An 18,398-nucleotide genomic window follows, 5' to 3' on the forward strand; every position below is an offset into this window, starting at 1 on the left:
AAAGTTTATCTTGTAAGTAAACCTCTAGCAGAAATTTTTACCTATAAACTATAGTACCTGGAAGCAGACTTTCTTACTTTCATGCCTTATGAGAAAAGAACCCAGGTGTGTTTCATTCCTGTTGTTCACTATATTTGGTGTATCCTGTTTGTTTTTTCTTCAGTCAATTGCCCATTGGGAACCCATTATTCTCTGGAGCGTTCTGTCTGTGAAAGCTGCCTGATGGGCTCCTATCAAGATGAAGAAGGGCAGCTTGAGTGCAAACTCTGCCCAGCTGGGACTCACACCGAATATCTCCATTCGAGAAGCATCTCAGAATGTAAAGGTAGAGGTCTCATGCACGTTTTGAACAGAAGCCTGAATTTTCTTCTCCAGTTAGGAAATCAAAATGGCAAATACAATGAAATAAGAGCATTACTGGAAGCAATTGCATTATTTTTTTTCTTTCAGTTATAAAATATTGCCTGAACGTTTCATATACTTTAAAGAGGTCCATTTTATCTTTCCTTTCAGAACACTCTGTTGCTCTAAGTTAGTCTCCACTGTCAATAATTCCAATCGATATTCATCAGTTAGCCTGGATTTTTTCATTGAAACTCACTTTAATTAGTAGAAAGAACTCTTATAATACTTAGCAATTGTTAGGTTGCTTTTCGTTAGAATAATATTTGATTTCATGGGATCAACTCTGTTTATTTGGAAATTAATAACAACAGATACGTATGCATATATTCTTGCTAACAAAATAGTCAATATTTTCAAAATATTTTACTGTTCTTCTCAATGAATGTGCCTGATGGAAAGTTTTCTTTCCTAATTGAAGTTACAGTAAGACACTAAAGAAGAAATTTGAAAGAAGAAATTTCAAAATCATGCCTCCTTGGTTTTGTTGCCAATGCAAGTGTAATGGCAAATATAAACTCGAGAGCAGTACTGAGTGATTGGAAGTGCACTAAAAGTGTTAGCAATGCTGACAAAGCATCATTTGGAGGTCAAGGGCAAAGAGAAAGGACAGCACACTTGAAGTCAGAGAATCTGGTCCTAGTCTTCCTCTACTACAAAACCATTGCAATGACTTTTAGAAAGTTGCTCAGTTAACCTCTCTGGGCTTGGTGCAAAGACTAATTTTTACTTTCTCTTCCACCAGCCATCAAATGAAATGGTGTTTGTAGATAGGAAGAGGTAAGAGGACCAGTTCTTATTTAGAGCTACAAAGGTGCCAGCTTAGTTATGAGGCTTTAGCCCAATTTGGGGTTTTGTTTTCATCGCCCAAGAGAATGGTATACAAGGTGAGAACTTGTGCAAGGACAAGCTCCCCCATGCACAGCTTGTTCTTATGATAGTGACTTTCTGAGCTGCAGATTTCTAACTTCACTCAAAAGATATTTATTTATACTTTTCGTGTGTCAGACACTGTGCTGGATAATGAAAGAAGTAACCGGAAACGAGTCTAAAACTTACTAGTATGCAGAAGCATTGGGAAGTCTAAAATACAGTGTGTATGCTCGGAGTTCTTTTGTCCCTCATTCTGTCCTAAAATGAAAATGCGAAAATGCTATCCTATACAGTGCTAATTTTATACAACTTAATGTCATCGTTATTAACCATATTGTGTTTTTTTCTTTTTAGCTCAGTGTAAACAAGGCACCTACTCATCAAATGGGCTTGAGATTTGCGAATCATGTCCGCTGGGCAGTTATCAGCCAGAAATTCGTGCCAGGAGCTGCCTCTCATGTCCAGGAAACACTTCAACTGTGAAAAGAGGAGCCATGGACATTTCTGCTTGTGGAGGTTATCTGAGCCTTAGATATTGATATTTCTTCAAACCTACTAGGTTCTATACGTGGAGGAGTGGAATATTTTCAGCAAAACCGTGTGTCTACTGTGTGTAAAGAATGTAAATAACTGTCTCTTCATAGAATGTTTCCTTTTATTCAGCCAGCCGAAACTTAAGTATAAACACCCGCAATATAAACACTGTGCTAATACAATTAGGAACATCAAGGAGTACAAGACTTGGTACTAGGCCTCAAGAGGAATAAACATGTGGCTTTATGAGGTGGTAGAGTACATCTTAACTAGGAACTTCGTTTCCTTGTTTATAAAATGAGGTCCTGCCTTGAAAGTCTAAAAGTACATTCTATGAGTTATGACATTTCATTCTCTACAACTGAAGATTTTCACAAGTGCTTATCCACTCTGCCTACACATCAGAATCATCTGCACATTTACATCAGTATTTTAAAAATACTGAAGCCCAATCTCCAGCCCCAGACATTCTGATTTAAATGGTCTGGTTTTCTTTTAAAGTTTTCTCAGGTGATTTTACAGTAACAGGAAAATTTGAATAGATTAATTTTGGTTCTCAGACGTCAGCACGTAGGACTTGTTAAAACACAGTTTTTAATTCAGGTCTGATTTGGGGCCTGAGAATTTGCATTTCTAATGAGTTTTGAAGTAAAGTTGATTCTACTTGGTTCAGGGACAACATGTTGAGAGCCACTGGTTTACATATAAATAAAAAGATGAGGTCCAACTTTCAAATCATTCTAATGTCCCTACTAAGTACAGATTTCCAGCAGTGTAAAAACTGGAAGACAAAAACAAAAATAAAAGATGAAAATTTAGATTGATAGTGAAACTAGGAATGAAGTCAGAGTCAGCCTATTATAGGAAATTCCCAAAAATCTGCAACCACTTTGCAAAATCAGTGGTCCTGGATTAAAAATAAAAAGTTGTTGGCCTCCCTCTGCTATATCACTGGGAACGGAACAAGCATGCCTGGCTAAAAGATGACTTTTAAAAAAATTTTGTATCCTCCTTATTTTCTATGCCCTTATTTAAGAATCTAAGGTCTATGGCAATCTCAGAATTAAAAAAGCTGTTCCCTTGTTGAATGAGTGATGTTTTTAAGAAGCTAGTGTGCTGGTTCCCCATTTCTCTCAAGCTACACATACACACACACACGAACACACATATGCGTACACACATTCACATGCACACACACACACATACCTCTCCCACCCTCGTTGCATGCCAGTCCTATGTACATCTGCATTTAATTAGAAACAGATTCCTAGGAAACAACTGCTGAATACCTTTGAGTGTAGTAGTGGGCAGGGTGGTGTCCAGCATTGCATCCTGGGAGATGTAGTCCTCAGTTAAGTGCTACAGAGAGCACATACAATGAAGTATAGGTTTTTATGTACTTCATCTGTTAAAATTATCTCAGTGTAGTAGGATCACGGTAGACAAAGTCTTTTAGACCTGAGGAATTGGGTGTGTAGTATTCATCAACCCAGTGTTTCACTGAAGAGTTGAGAATTTAACAAGGACCTATTTGAAATTCAAACTACGTCTGTTGTGTAATACCAACTTTGGGGTTTTGTTTTTTTTTCTTTTTTTTTTTGGCGGGGCAGGGGTGGGGGGAGAGGAGGGTTTAATTAAAAGTCAAACAAGCCTTCAACATAATGGTTGAAATAGATCTATTACAGACTCTTATTTTGTCAGCATACAAACTAATTTGGGGAGAAAATCTTCAGTAAAAAATTCTCTCTCTCCCTCTCTGCAACCACAAACCAAGGAGGATTTTTACAGTGAAACGAGTTCGTATTTGACAAGTTTTCTCCTTTAGCTTTCCAAATAAGCACTGGGGTTTGTCTAATACCAAATTATTGCAATTAAGCCATTCTAATTCCCAGAAAGTCTTCAAACTTCTGGTAACTGCCCTATTTTCTATCATTCCTAGCACAAGTTTAACCACATCTTGCTTGTCATGAGTGAGAACTGGGAATGACAGAAGTCAGCACTCTGCCCCACTGCGCTACATAAACACCATTTTACCTTAAATTCATTTGAGTTCTGAAACGGTCCCTTGTGTATTTTAAAAACTCTTAATTTTCAATTCCCTCTTCCTCTTTTTCTTTTTTTTTTTTTACTTTCTTTTCTTTGATTTCTTACTGTATTGATTTATTTTTATGGGCATGTTGCGCAGTTTTACTTTTTTTTTCTAAGATATTTTTTACATTCTTCAGCATGTTTCACTTAAAATATCAATCAATGTAGCCATTATATTTAAGTAATATAATATTTAAGTTATAACTATGTTAAAGTAATATTATGTGCTTTATACATTTCATCTTTGATTACTTCTTAGACTATTAAATATTCTTGGGTCTATGGTTACAAACTCAAAAGTCTGAAATTTTTTCATTTTTTAAATGATTTTATCGGAATAAGTCTCACATATGATTTTTTGATGATTTGTTTACATGTGGTCCCATAGGAGAAACAGAGATTGTTTTGGAACAGGATGACAGCGTGTCTTACCCTGACCCTCTAGGATGAAGTTAAAAGGAGAGTCAGTGACCTCTGACCTTGTTTTAGGAAACCCATTTAAAAGGCAAAATCTACTTGGCTCCAGAGCTGTACGCATTGTCCTTAACACTACCAGAGAACAGACATGTGGGATTACATTTTTCCCTGGTTATTTGAGTGCTCTAGTTCTCTATTTTTAATTCTATTTCAATATCACTTTTGACATACTTAGATCTTTCCTCCCCTCTCCTCTTTCTCTCTGTCACATTAAAGAAGTGAGACAGATTTTATTCCATTTTCTTGACTCAGAAACCAGTTCCTTTGGCCAAGATTCAAAATGAAACTTTCTCCCTTTTTTTCTTATGACATTAGTCCATCAGGAGCTGCATATGTATGTGTGTGTGTGTGTGTGTGCATGTGTGCGTGTGTGCGTGCGGACGTAATACTGTATTTTATACTAGATAGTGCCATTATTATATATATGTGTATCTTTTTACATGCATGTTATATGTATGTGTATATACATACATATATTTACTGAATATATAAATAATACATTAAATGCTAATTGTCTACTTCTAAAAAGTATGTTTCTAATGACAACTGTCTGCTCTTGGAATATAATTTAAATCAATTTTCACATGAAAATTTATTTTACATTTGCTATCCCAAAAAAGCAAAATATAGACAACACAGCATGCTAGAGATTTTGAGAAGGCAAGTGGTTTATTGACTTTTAATCTTAAGGTTTTATTATATCTTAGTATATTTTTTGACAGTATGTCAGTGTTGAGGGCATAGACTTTTTTTTGAGGGTAAATTTGCACTGAAAAAATGTATGTAAAAACAGATAAATTTATTATAACATCTTGGATTTTATTGACAGAATTTACATTTTTAGCTTATCCACACTCATAGATATTCTCCCAAACAGCAATTTTTATACCTGTACCAATGGAAGATTTATACTTCCAATGAACTAATTAGCTATTCACAAGGTAGCTTTTTCAAATAGGAAAGATTTGGAAAACCCATTTTAAAATGAACAAGTTTATAATATTTTTATGCAAAACCCTTCCTAGAGGTCTAGAGATTTAGTAACAAGAATAGATTAATTTATTCTTGGTGAAAAGATAGAGCTTAAAACTTTTCATGACTCTAACAAATATATTCGTGAAATATTTTCTAAATAGCCACAAGAAATATTTTTCTAAATAAGCATTAATACTATATTTTCTGCCATCTCTTGATTTGACTCCTTTTTGTCAGTTGGATATGTAAAAGAGCTCTTATGAAAAACATTTGACTGGTTGTTTCTCCTTAAAAACGTTGATCTAAACATCTTGAGGTTACCATAAACACTTTACTGTTTGTTTAATGTTTATTGTCATACCAGTGAAAAAGAGATGCCATTACTTGGAGTATCCTGCTCCCTTTAACTTCAAGTATATCTCTAAATTTTTCAACCACATTCTAATTCTTTCTATTGTACTAATTTTTATTATCAAGAATCTAAAACCTAAATGATAAGTACCTTGATATCCTAAGTAGCTACATCCTCATGTTCTAGCTTCTATACTTAAATTTATGTAGACAAGTCTTAATAGTTTTAGTACTTTGCCGTTTACAATGGTTTAAGGGCTCACACAGATGATACCAGTTTATACAAAGAAAGAATACACTCCACCTAAATTCATGTTTGAGTCAAAATCTAAAACCCCAACCCAATAAATTAGTCATGGGTAGTCTATCCAGTGTCCCTTTGCCACATCCAATGGAAACATATTGAAGAAAATCCAGACTCATGTTATGTTTGAGACTATTTTCTCATTTGGTTAATATTCCACCAATTATTGGCAAGAGAACTTCAGATTTGATTAAATAACAATATTCAAAATTTTATTCAGTGTTGCTTACAAAAAGGATGTCTAACAAAATGATATTAAAAGGTTTAAAAATAAAAGGAAAGATCTCCCCACACACACATACACACATAATAAATAATAGACAAATATATAGGAGAAATAAAAATCACCGATAAACATTGTTTAAAAGCAACTTCATTTATCATCAAAATGCAAATTAAAATAAAAGTGCAATTCCATTTTCACCTTCAAAAATTTTAATAATTATTACTATTGCTGACAAACATGTAGTAAGAAGAGCATTTCATACACTGCCGACAGAACTGTAAATTGGAACTTTTTTTAGTGATTTGACATTATATATTGATGTCTTTAAATTTTTTCACATCTTTATTCAACTACTCAAATTTAACTTTTATCTCCAGGAAATAATTGAAGCTATATACAAAATTTATGTCTAAATTTTGTGTCAGCATCATTTGGAATAGCAGACAAATAGAATCAACCTTACTATCCAATAGTAAAGAAAATGTTAGATCAATTGTGGCATGTCAGTGGAATGTAATATTTTTCATTTATTCAAAACCACATTATTTAATAATTTGGGGAGTGATTTGGTAAATGCTTATAATGTTAAGTAGAAAAATCAGAATATAATATTATATGACCAATTCTAATTTTTATGGAGTTAATGTGTGTTCTTAAAGACTGAAAGGAAAAACACAAAAACATTTATCTGGGTGATAAAATGATCTGGGTATTAAATACACACAGCGGCATATATTAGCAATTTAGTGGCTCTTTTACAACCAAAGTTGAACGAATTTCTTTTAAATGTAGGGCGTGTTGCTTCAATGCACAAATAGTTTGTTTTTACTTTTGCAGAACCTTGTCCAGTAGGAGAATTCTCTCGTTCTGGGTTAATGCCCTGTCATCCATGTCCTCGAGACTACTACCAACCCAATTCGGGGAAGTCCTTCTGTTTGTCTTGTCCCTTTTACGGAACTACGACCTTCTCTGGTGCCAGATCCATCACAGATTGCTCCAGTAAGATGATTTACTTCATTTCTATATAATCCTTTATTAGAGATTTGTGCTGGTCTCTGTGGTCACAATATTCAGCTTCAGCTCTGAATATTAATATTTTTAGTGGATTTGGGTTTCTAGATTTGTTAAATTGTCCTTTTGATGTCTTTTTGGTGACTGTCTCAAATTTGGGGATGTTGAACTTGATAACTTCCAATTTCTTTCTAAGAGCGTAGAATTTAATGAGATAGCCCATCCATCTCTGTTTTCTTAATTTTTAATGTTACTAAAACAAAATGTATGTGGTTTTGCCTACTCTGAGAACCAGAATCTTGACCGTAGGATTTAAATAGAGTCTACATATTGGCAATATCTACCACACTAAAATGTTTCTCTAATATCTTCCTATTAATTTTATTAGGTTTTGGTTCAACTTTCTCAGCAGCAGAGGAAAGTATGGTGCCCCTTACTTCTCCTAGAAATCTTGAAACAAAGTATGAAGTCAGTCAGGCAAGTCCATTTTCTACATATAAAATTTTCTCTAGGGAAATGTTTGGAGAACATTACATGTCATTACAGGTCACACAGAGGAAACCTACCAGAGTTGAAACTCTAAGTCATCAAGACTCATGAATATTATCAATGAATAATTGTACATATATGTGACTTCTAATAAGAACTTTCCAAAAATTCAGAATTAGAAGTTCTAAGTACCAAAATTGGGATTTTTTCCCCCCAGCAATGTCTGGCATGGAGAATGTGTAGATGTGAGGATTTACTAAAAATTAACTTACCAGAAGCATAACCCATTATTTGAGTAAGGGCTTTTGGGTTAGCCAAAGGCTTTTTCTTTTTGGCAGGAAGAGTTGCTCAACGTCCATAAAAATTATTTTTAAATGTTTTGCCAGCAAAAAATAATCATTTATTGGGGTAAGGTGTGGGTTTAAAAAAACTAAGCATAATCCATGAATATAACTAAATTGTTTTCTTTTTAAATACTAGTTAAGACCAATTATTTTGATAGTTCAGCCATTACTCTGAATTCACCCTGCCCAGTGTCATGATAAATTTCTAGGCTTTAAGTATTTTTAAGGAGGATAATGTTTTATTTCTTATTTCAATTTCCTATAGCCTTGTCCAAACATACTGACTTGTAAGGGCTTCATAGGTCATATTTAAAACTAAGCCTAGTGGACATAGAAATTTGTAAGAATTTCTAGAGCTGTGACTATCAACCTTGGAGACATATTAGAATATGCTGGTCAATTTTTTAAAATAATGATGCACAGATCCCACTCCCAGAGATTCTGATTTAGCTGGTCTGGGTTGGCACGCCATCCTTAGTATACTTTTAAAACACCTCAAATGGATGCTTATGTGCAGCCCATGTTTAGAAACACTGCTTGAGTTTACCAGAACATCACTTAATAATATATATCACCTATGCTCATGTGTGGTAGGTACCAGCGTTATGCAGGTGCAGTCCAGTTAGCTTGAGTAAACTCGCCGGGAAACAGGAACAAGCTATCCAGTGTTGCCAACCTTCTAACTCCCTAGTCAGGATTGCTTTGAAATGAATAGCGGGTTTTGTCTCTGACAGATTTCTTTTCTGCCATTGGCAGGTTTTCCATGAATGCTTCTTAAACCCCTGCCACAATAGTGGAACCTGCCAACAGCTTGGGCGTGGTTATGTTTGTCTCTGTCCACCTGGATATACAGGTAACATAGAGGAATGCAAATTTTAATATATTTTTCATATGAAATTATTGTGACTTACAGTATCAAACTTAAGAACATTAAAAATAAACCCTGTAAGATACATTAGGCCATATCAATGCACAAAAATTTGGTTGAATAAGATAAACCAATAGATGGAAAAAGGTATACAAATTACAGTTTTCTTTACACATTTTAGAGGAAGAATAAACAATTATGCTTTTAGTGGAAAGGTCACATCGTAACCCACATTTTAAACTGGAATACAGTTCCAGAGGCCATGTCCAAGGTTTCATTCTAACACAAATTAAATAGAACAGATTGTCCAGCATAAACATTTTTAAACAAACTCCACTTTTCTTCCTTTGCTTCACACTAGTGTAAGTTATTGTGGATAGTAGTGATTTGTTGCTTTGTTTTTATCTTTCTGGAAGCTGTGCTTAGAAAAATAACCACTTTAGACTTGATTATGTAGGAATTATGTAAGAATCACGTTTGGTTTGCATTTTAGTTCAGTCCAGAAACATAATTTTTGAGAGGAAGTGAACTATATCTTGAAATTGAAATTTATTTAAAATAATTTTGTTTTCTTCTAGAAGTTAAGTTTTTGCGTTTTCCAAATTTTTCACAACCAACATGAAGTTTTTTTTAATGAAAAAATGATATTTAAAGAAAAGAATTTACTACAAAATAAGCAAAAGGAAAGTCAAAAAATAAAATATAGCTTGGGGCTTTCAAGAATATTGGCATTTCCCTTATAGCTTATTCATGCATGGGCATGCACGTTTCAACTTTTATAAAAAATTTTGTCCTGACATTCCATAAGAACTAGTGGATCTTGTCCAGGAATTTTGTAGATGAGTGGTGGTTGAGAAAAGACATAATTTAAGACAGTGGTTCCGAAGTATTGATATGCATCAAAATCATCTGGAGGGCTTATTGAAACACAGGTTATTATACCGGTACCCCAGAATTTCTGACCCAGTAGGTCTGGGGAAGGTCTGAGAATATGCATTTTTATCAAGTTCCCAGGTGATGCTGATGCTATTGGTTCAGGGGCCACACTGTGAGACTCTGTAGCGTAGAGGAGGAACACGGTTTCTGGCAGAGCAAACCCATAGATAACCTTAGATGCAGATGCAGTCCCACTCTGAGACACCTGGCATGTGAGTTGAATCTGGTATGATTTAACCCCACCCCTACCACTCGGCCAGGTGACCATGATAGCAAGTGTATTTGATTTTGTACATCATACTTTGTAATTAACCTATTCCCTGGCTCTATTTTATACTTCCAGGTTCCCCTGCCCCTACTTCTAACTTGGGATCTTTGCTATCCTTTATGTATCTCTTATAAGGATCTCTTAAATCTGTTTAGAAAGAGGCAGTACCTTTATTATATACTTAACTAGATGGTAGTACTTAAGAAATATTGTTTTTTTTCTTCACCACCACCATTTGCTATAAATTCTGGTTATTGGGATAATTACCTTTAAATGATCATGATTCTGTTTCTCTTAATCTCTCTCTCTTTGATTGTTCTTTAGTGTTTGGTTTGCATTTTAGGCTTAAAGTGTGGCATAGACATCAATGAATGCAGCTCACTGCCATGCCTCAACAATGGAGTTTGCAAAGACCGAGTTGCGGAATTCATTTGTGAATGCCCATCTGGTTACACAGGTAAGGGGAAAGCGTCTTGTTTTTACAGTATAAACCTTGGACTCTTTAAAATTTAATTGCTGAAAATCAAAACCACAATTATCACCTCACAACTGTTAGGATGGCTGTTATCAAAAGACAGAAAACAGTTTTGGCAAGGACCTGGGGAAAAGTGAACCCTTGTGCACTGTTAATGGGAATGCAAATTGGTACAGCCACTATGGAAAACGGTATGGAGATTCCTCAAAAAATTAAAAATAGAACTACTATATAATTCAACAATCCCATTTCTGGGTATCTATCCAAGGGAAATGAAATCATTATGTCAAAGAGATATCTGTAGGCCTGTGTTCATTGCAGCATTATTCACAATAGCCAAGATATGAAAACAACTTAGGTGTATATCAAGGGATAGATGGATAAATATATACATATTTATATTTATGTAATTGAATATTTTTTCAGCCATAACAAAGAAGGAAATCCTACCATTTATAATAACAAGGATAAAACTTGTAAGCATTATGCTAAGTGAGATAAGTCAAACAGAGAAAAATATATATTGTTTGATCTCACATGTGTGTGGAATCTAAAAAAGCCAAACTCATAGAAACAGCATAGAATGGTCATTGCCAGGGGCTGGTGGGTGGAGGTGTTAGGGATTTGTTGTTTAAGGGTACAGACCTGCAACTAGTAGATAAATAAGTCATCTTAAAGACTCAAGGAAAAAACTCAGAAAGAGACAAACAATATGATAAAAATATTTAAACAAAATTATATTTATTTTCTTAACTAAAAAATGGTTAGGTCTTCATGGTTGTCATTTTCCATTGCATGCTGAAAATGCCAAATTTGTGGTTAGAAGATGTTTGCATTTGGCAGAATGAAAGAAAATATGTTATTTCGATGTGCTTGGCAAAAAGCAGAATTTTCTCAAGCATGTTGGCCGTGATTTCCAGTTGTTCTGCATGTATACCTGAACAACTGGCTTGGAAACTATTGGTCTTAAATGTCTTTCAGGTTTTCTCCAGCTCAAATATTCTATGATTCTTTGCAGGTCAACTGTGTGAAGAAAATATAAATGAGTGTAGCTCCAGTCCTTGTTTAAATCAAGGAACTTGCATTGATGGCTTGGCTGGCTATCACTGCACATGTGTGAAAGGATACATGGGTAAGATGTTTTCATTCTTCCTACATTGTCTTAAAAGTCTAGGAAAGCACCACAAATTATTGCATTTACTCACATTGTATATGTTGACGTTAATTGTCTGGTTTTATAAATGTGCTGTGACTATATAAGAGAAAGTCCTTATCTTTGAGGACATTCTCACTGAAGTTTTTAGAGACAAAAGGACATCACATCTGCAATTTGCTCTCAGATGATTCAGAAAAAATAATATCTTCGTGTGTGTTGTGTATTTGTAAAGAAATAGAGACAGAAACAGAGAAAGAAAGAAGACAATTTATATGGTAAGACAAACATTCAAGAAGGAAATAGAAATAAATCTAGTAAGATCACATAGCAAATGGATGCTAAATATTGTGGTTAAATATATATTTATATATGTACATACACGCATTTAATTGATAAAGAGGAAGTCCAAAAAAGAAAATGTACAGTGAAGGAAAAGAGACACAGTCAAAAAACCAGGAAAATTTTGTACTACATTTACTAATTTTCTTTTTTAACTTTATCTCAATTAGATGTCCATTTCTAATGTTAGTTTCAGTAAGACATAAGATCAAAAGAGTAGATGATCAAAAATGCAGTCCTAAGATGACTTATACAAGCCAGAGCGCATTAAAGAATGGATCTCAAACCAGTTTGATAGGCCATTGACTCTGCAGCCTCCATTTAGAAGCAGCATCCCCCACGAAGTCAACACTTTGATCACAGTTCTTCTAGGGATTAACATTTGGGCTCTTTCTTGTTTTCATCCATCCCCAGGCCTACACTGTGAAACAGAAGTCAATGAATGCCAGTCAAGTCCATGCTTAAATAATGCAGTCTGTGAAGATCAGGTTGGGAGGTTCTTTTGCAAATGCCCACCTGGATTTTGGGGTACCCGGTGTGAAAAAAACATGGATGAGTGTCTCAGTGAACCATGTAGAAATGGAGCTACCTGTAAAGATGGTGCCAACAGCTTCAGGTAGAGACTAAATCTTATTCTTTCTACTGTTTTTATTAAATGTTTAGTCATTCTGAATTTTATGGAGTCCTAAGTCATCCACTCTCAAATTCTAGCCCCCAAATAGGCTACAGTAGAATCTCCCAACCACCTGAGGTTCTGATTCACTAATTCTGGTGTAATCCGTAATTTTAAAATAGGGAACCTGTTATGAATTAATTTCCCCAATAACTGACGCACAACCAGTTTTGGGAACCACTGTTCTGTACAGTTGTCCCTTGATATCTTTGGGTAATTGGTTCCAGGACCCTCACAGGTACCTAAATCCACCTGACGCTCAAGTCTCATATATAAAATGGCATAGTATTTGTATATAACCTACACACATCCTCCTAAATACTTTAAATCATCTCTAGATTACTTATAATACCTCTTACAATGTGAAAGCTCTGTAAATAGTTGTTATATTGTGTTATATTGTATTGTTTAGAGAATAATGATGGGAAAAAAATGTCTGACATGTTTAGTACAGACACAACCGTCAACCATTATATGCCTAACTACATAGTACATGTCAGCAACAATGTAACTTTTTTTTAGAATATTTTCGATCCGTGCTTGACTGAATCTGCAGATGTGGAACCCAGGGATATAGAGGGCTTAGAAGGCATAAGAGATGAAAAGAAGCACAATTACACAAGAAGCAAATATAAAAGCCCTAGACAAAACTCATTTTTTATTTTAGCTGGAATTTTCACACTAGCTAAAATCAAAATGAATTTTGCAATTATACTATCACAGTGCCGATATATATTCTATATCCATGATTTTTAGACATTTTTTTTAAGTTTAGTTGCCCTGGGTTCAGAAGAAATCCGATATGAATATAATCAAATAAAATAATGAAAGCTAATCTTTCATAGTTGAAAATCGTAGTGTTTGTGGGAAAGAAAGACTTTGTCTTCCCTGCAGTAGCTCTTAGGGTGCCAGGAAAACAGTTTGAAAACAAACACTCTCCTTTATCACTATCAAGTCTGCCCTATCCCATCCCTTCCCCCTTGCAGGATCAGTGGCTTCTGCAGTACAAAAGGCAGACCAATCTTGCTCTGCAAAATCTTAGGAAACTTTATTGTCCTTAACATGTCACTGGTTATATAGTTAAAAGAGAAAAAAGTCTTCCCCACTTGCCATATTTCCTAATCCCTTTCTGGTTCAGCCCCCTTCCATTACCAACCCCCCAACAAACGGCCAGAACACTATCCAGAAGAAATAGAAAGCCAGTTCTGCTGGTGAGACTTTCACTCTCAATATGGAAATGGTATTATCGGTGTTAACATCCATCTTTCCACCCCCCACCACCAGATTTGCTTATTTATTTATTAAATATATTGGGAGTGACATTGGTTAATAAAAGTATATGGGTTTCAAGTGTATTATTCAGTAATATGTCATATGTATATTACATCATGTGTCCGCCACACAAAGTTAAATTTCCTTCTGTCACCATATATTTGACCACCTTTACCCTTATCTATCTCCTCCCCCCCCACTTTCCCTCTGATAACCACTAAACTGTTATCCGTGTCTATGAGTTTTTGTCTGTCTTGTTTGTTTTCGCTTTCAGTTTTATATCCCACATATAAATGAAATCATATGTAACATCTTTTCATTTACATCTTCTGCGTATTACACGTAACCATAGGCAATGAGAAACTTCCAGATGAACAGCAGAGATCAATATTCTCCCCATGATCAAAACTATAGATTATTGCAAAATTTGTCTAAATTCTAACTAGAGGGCAGGCGAAGGTAAACTCTCCTAATTCAAAAGGAATATTAGTTGTCACCAAGGTGAACCTATTTTGTAGACAAGGTTATTGGACTGCTATAATGATATCAAACATGAGAAGATAAAAATGAATGAAATTCTGACCAAAACAGATTTATCATCAAATGCAGAGAATGCAGTAAAGATCGCCCCCAATTACAACAAATTTTCTTTTAAACCCCAAAACACCATTTTTTCATATTAGTCATCTTTAGGCCAATGTCAAAGAGGTCTCCATATAAATGTGCTAGTAACAATATTAACTGCCATTTATTAGACAAGTGCTTTTTAATTCGGAAATATTTTAGAAGTGCAGAATATTACAAAGAATAATAAAAGTCATCCACTCATCACGATAATTATCAAACCTTAGTGTTTTGCCATATTTGATTCCCATCTTTTGTTTTAAAGAATAAGTTCTAAGGATAGATTTGGAGTATCCCAATACACACACTCACACAGACACACAGACATGCACACGCACGCACACAGAGTCCTCTTCTCCCTCAGTAGTAACCACTGTCCTAAAGGTGCTGTATATCTTTCTCATTCAGACCTTATATTTTACTATATATAAGACTCCATAAACCGTGCATAGTATTGTTTTACATATTATGTAAATGGCATCCTACTATATATATCCTATTGTGATTTTTTTTCATTCAATGTTATGTATTATCAAAGTTGATACATTTGGCTATAGTTTACTCACTTCAGATGTTGATTAATAATCCATTGCATGATTATACCATGGTTTATTTTTCCATTCGCCTCTCCATAAAGATTTAAAATGATGCAGCTGTGAACATTTGTTGCGTGTGTCTTTGTGCATCTATGCGATAATCTCCTAGAGTACATAACTAGAGATGGATAGACAGGGCTCTGAGAATGCAAACCCTCACATCCCCTTGACATTGTCAATTTGTGTTCTGCTCACTGTATGAGTTTTCCCATTTCACAACACCCTTGTCAGTATTCGACATTATCAGATCTACTTTCCATTCTGTTGGGTTTAAATGGTTTGTTCTGATTGGCATACTGATTAAGAACAAGGCACTAGACTGGATTTAAAATTATCCTCCACTACTTAGTAACAAGAGGACTTGGGCAAATTGGCCTCTTTGAGCCACAGTTTACTCATCTGTAAAATGAGAGTATTAATATCACCTCATTGTTATAAAGATTGATTAGTATATGTCAAGCCTTGAGAACAGCATATAAACTTTTTATATTTTTTTCCTAGCACTTCTATGGGGAGAGAAATTCCCAGTGTGGGAATAATACGTCACCTTGACCAGAACTGCGTTCTACTCTATTTTTGCTGCTACAACACTTCAAATACACGTTGTCTTAAATAGGTTTAATTAGATGAACTAGAAAAAAATAACATTTAAATCTATGTTTTAATGTGGAAGATGTGTTTCAGCATTGCGATTTTCAAAGTCCTTTGAGACACGTCATCATAAATGGGAGACATCCTGCAGCCCTTCTAATTGTGACATTTGTTTTCTTTCAGGTGCCAATGCATAGCAGGCTTCACGGGGCCACACTGTGAACTGAACATCAACGAGTGTCAGTCTAACCCATGTAGAAATCAGGCCACCTGTGTGGATCAATTAAACTCATACATTTGTAAATGTCGGCCAGGATTTTCAGGCAGCAGGTGTGAAACAGGTATATATGATCTCAATGTTATCAATAACAAGACTAAATATAGTGATATAATAAGTGTCTATTTTTACCTGCACTGAGCATCACCTATGTACCCCAAACCACGCATTTTGTACTTATTTCATCCTCAAAGCCATCCAGTAAACTAGGTAATTTTATCCCCAATAGCACAAGTGAGGAAATTGAAACTTAGAGATGTAAGGGGGGAATGGAGAAAATTGAATTCAGCCATATCAGCTGAACATGTCACAGTCTACATGTTTAGGCGGGACACATTGATAAGCCACTTGCTCACAGAGGTCAAAGGCCATGGGCATGTTTGAGAATCAATGCGAAAACCTCTTTCTCAGGGCATTGGAGTCTTCTAACGGTAGGACTTTTGTTTTATTGAGTGAAGTATGCAAGATTGGGGCAGAGCTGAATTGATCATGAAAGAGAGAAGAGCCAGAGCCCTGAGTAGGGACGGAAGGGTGTCCTTACACTCACCCCTCCTTCTCACCTGCATCAATTACACCACTCTGCTGAGTCATTCTCGGCAGCATCAGAGATGCCTCCGTGTCTCTCACCCTTAATAACTCCCTAATCCCACCCTACTTTCCACTACTCCCCGTTTCTCTGCTTCCTCTCACTACTGAGTACTTTCCCTATCTCAGCTACTCTCTATTTTATTTAAAAGAAAGTGTTCTATATTTTGTAAATAATGTATGTTCAGTTTTGAAACTGCTTCTCAGATCATCATATCTACTGAAATGGCTTCCTTGACAATAGTGCTGCGTACCTGCTGCTTACCTTAGACAACTGAGACGTGCCTCACAAGTGCCATGACCTGCACACTCTCCTTATTTGTTGCAGAACAGTCCATGGGTTTTAACTTGGATTTTGAAATTTCTGCTACCTACGGTTACGTCCTGCTCGACAACATGCTTCCATCTCTCCACGCTGTCACGTGCACATTCTGGATGATGTCCTCTGACAACAACAACTATGGAACTCCGATCTCCTATGCCCTTGAGAATGGCAGTGATAATACTTTCCTCCTGACTGATTATAATGGGTAAGCAGAAATGCCATCTGTGCTTTGGACCTTATGTTGGCACCAAGTTAGAACTGACATTGGGGACAGGGGAGTGGGAGCATCAGATGCTCCAGCAGGACAGCAGTGTGACAATAATCAAATAGAGCATATTTGGGCAGGTTCTATGAGAAGACAAAGTTTAGTGATAACACCTTAAACATGTATTGTATTTTGCTATTTACTGTTTTCTTGGTATTCTATTAAGCACTAGTATTTGCTAAATACTTCATTTGATCTTCACGATGATCTGAGAAACTCATGTGCATTTTACATTTAGTAAAACAGTTTCAAAGAAACTAAATGATTTGCCCTAAATGTCATACCATGGGAGTGGCAGAGCCACATCTCAAACTCTGACTCTTAAGGCTAGTGTTCCTTCTTTTACATATTAGGGCCTCCAAGGGTCAAGGGATGTCAGTGACACTGTCGATCCATGGGAGACACATGTGTTGAATATGAGTCAGTCTTCAAACTCAGGTGTGCACGATGACATTTCTATTTTTTCTTTTTGGATCAATTCCAGTTGTAGGACAACCTCCCTCTGGGCTGTCAGGACACTCGACCTTAGTTGCTTCTCTGCTTTCTATCACTATGGAGTGCTTTTCCTATCTTAGAGTCTTATAGATTATCTGAAACCCACAGAGTTTTGCTTAAGATCACAAACTCCATCACTGGTCATCTGTCCACATTGCTTATCACTGAGCTGTCTGTTGCTTCAGCCTGTGGTTCCTTTGGAACCACCGCTCTTTGCCGCATGTGGAATCCTTAGCAGAGCTGAGGTTTAACCTTTAACCGAGTTAGATTCTATGGTTTACCACATGACCTTTTCCTCTCAGATACACCTAAATTTGCAGCTAATTGCTACCGAACAGGTTGGCAGCCTCAAAGATCCACTGGGGCTTTTCCTCAGTACATGGCACTGTCACTGTTCTGGTGGAAATCTGTCTATTCTCAACCCCTATTCGTCTTAGTGGGCTTGAACTTTCAGAACCAAAATCCAAGAAATTGGCAAAAACAAAAAAACAAAAAAAAACCTCCCCTGAAGCAAATAAATTGAGAGAATTTGTCACCTGCTTGAATAGGAGAAGGAAAATAGGAAAAACACAGGGGGGA

At 35.7% G+C, this 18,398-nt stretch overlaps 1 protein-coding gene across 1 annotated transcript in view; it reads left to right on the top strand.

The window, feature by feature from the left end:
• The window catches only part of SVEP1 (sushi, von Willebrand factor type A, EGF and pentraxin domain containing 1), a 136,483-nt gene that overhangs the window by 69,554 nt on the left and 48,531 nt on the right, over positions 1-18,398 (top strand). Inside the window, exons 17-26 of the mRNA XM_016130010.2 lie at positions 164-325; positions 1,630-1,791; positions 7,068-7,229; positions 7,630-7,718; positions 8,831-8,927; positions 10,490-10,603; positions 11,640-11,753; positions 12,531-12,732; positions 16,056-16,213; positions 17,063-17,264. Coding sequence (XP_015985496.2) covers positions 164-325; positions 1,630-1,791; positions 7,068-7,229; positions 7,630-7,718; positions 8,831-8,927; positions 10,490-10,603; positions 11,640-11,753; positions 12,531-12,732; positions 16,056-16,213; positions 17,063-17,264 — 1,462 coding nt within the window. The remainder of the gene's footprint in view (positions 1-163; positions 326-1,629; positions 1,792-7,067; positions 7,230-7,629; positions 7,719-8,830; positions 8,928-10,489; positions 10,604-11,639; positions 11,754-12,530; positions 12,733-16,055; positions 16,214-17,062; positions 17,265-18,398) is intronic.

Source organism: Rousettus aegyptiacus, unplaced genomic scaffold (assembly GCF_014176215.1).
Source record: "Rousettus aegyptiacus isolate mRouAeg1 unplaced genomic scaffold, mRouAeg1.p scaffold_m13_p_3, whole genome shotgun sequence".
NCBI classification, from domain to species: domain Eukaryota; kingdom Metazoa; phylum Chordata; class Mammalia; order Chiroptera; family Pteropodidae; genus Rousettus; species Rousettus aegyptiacus.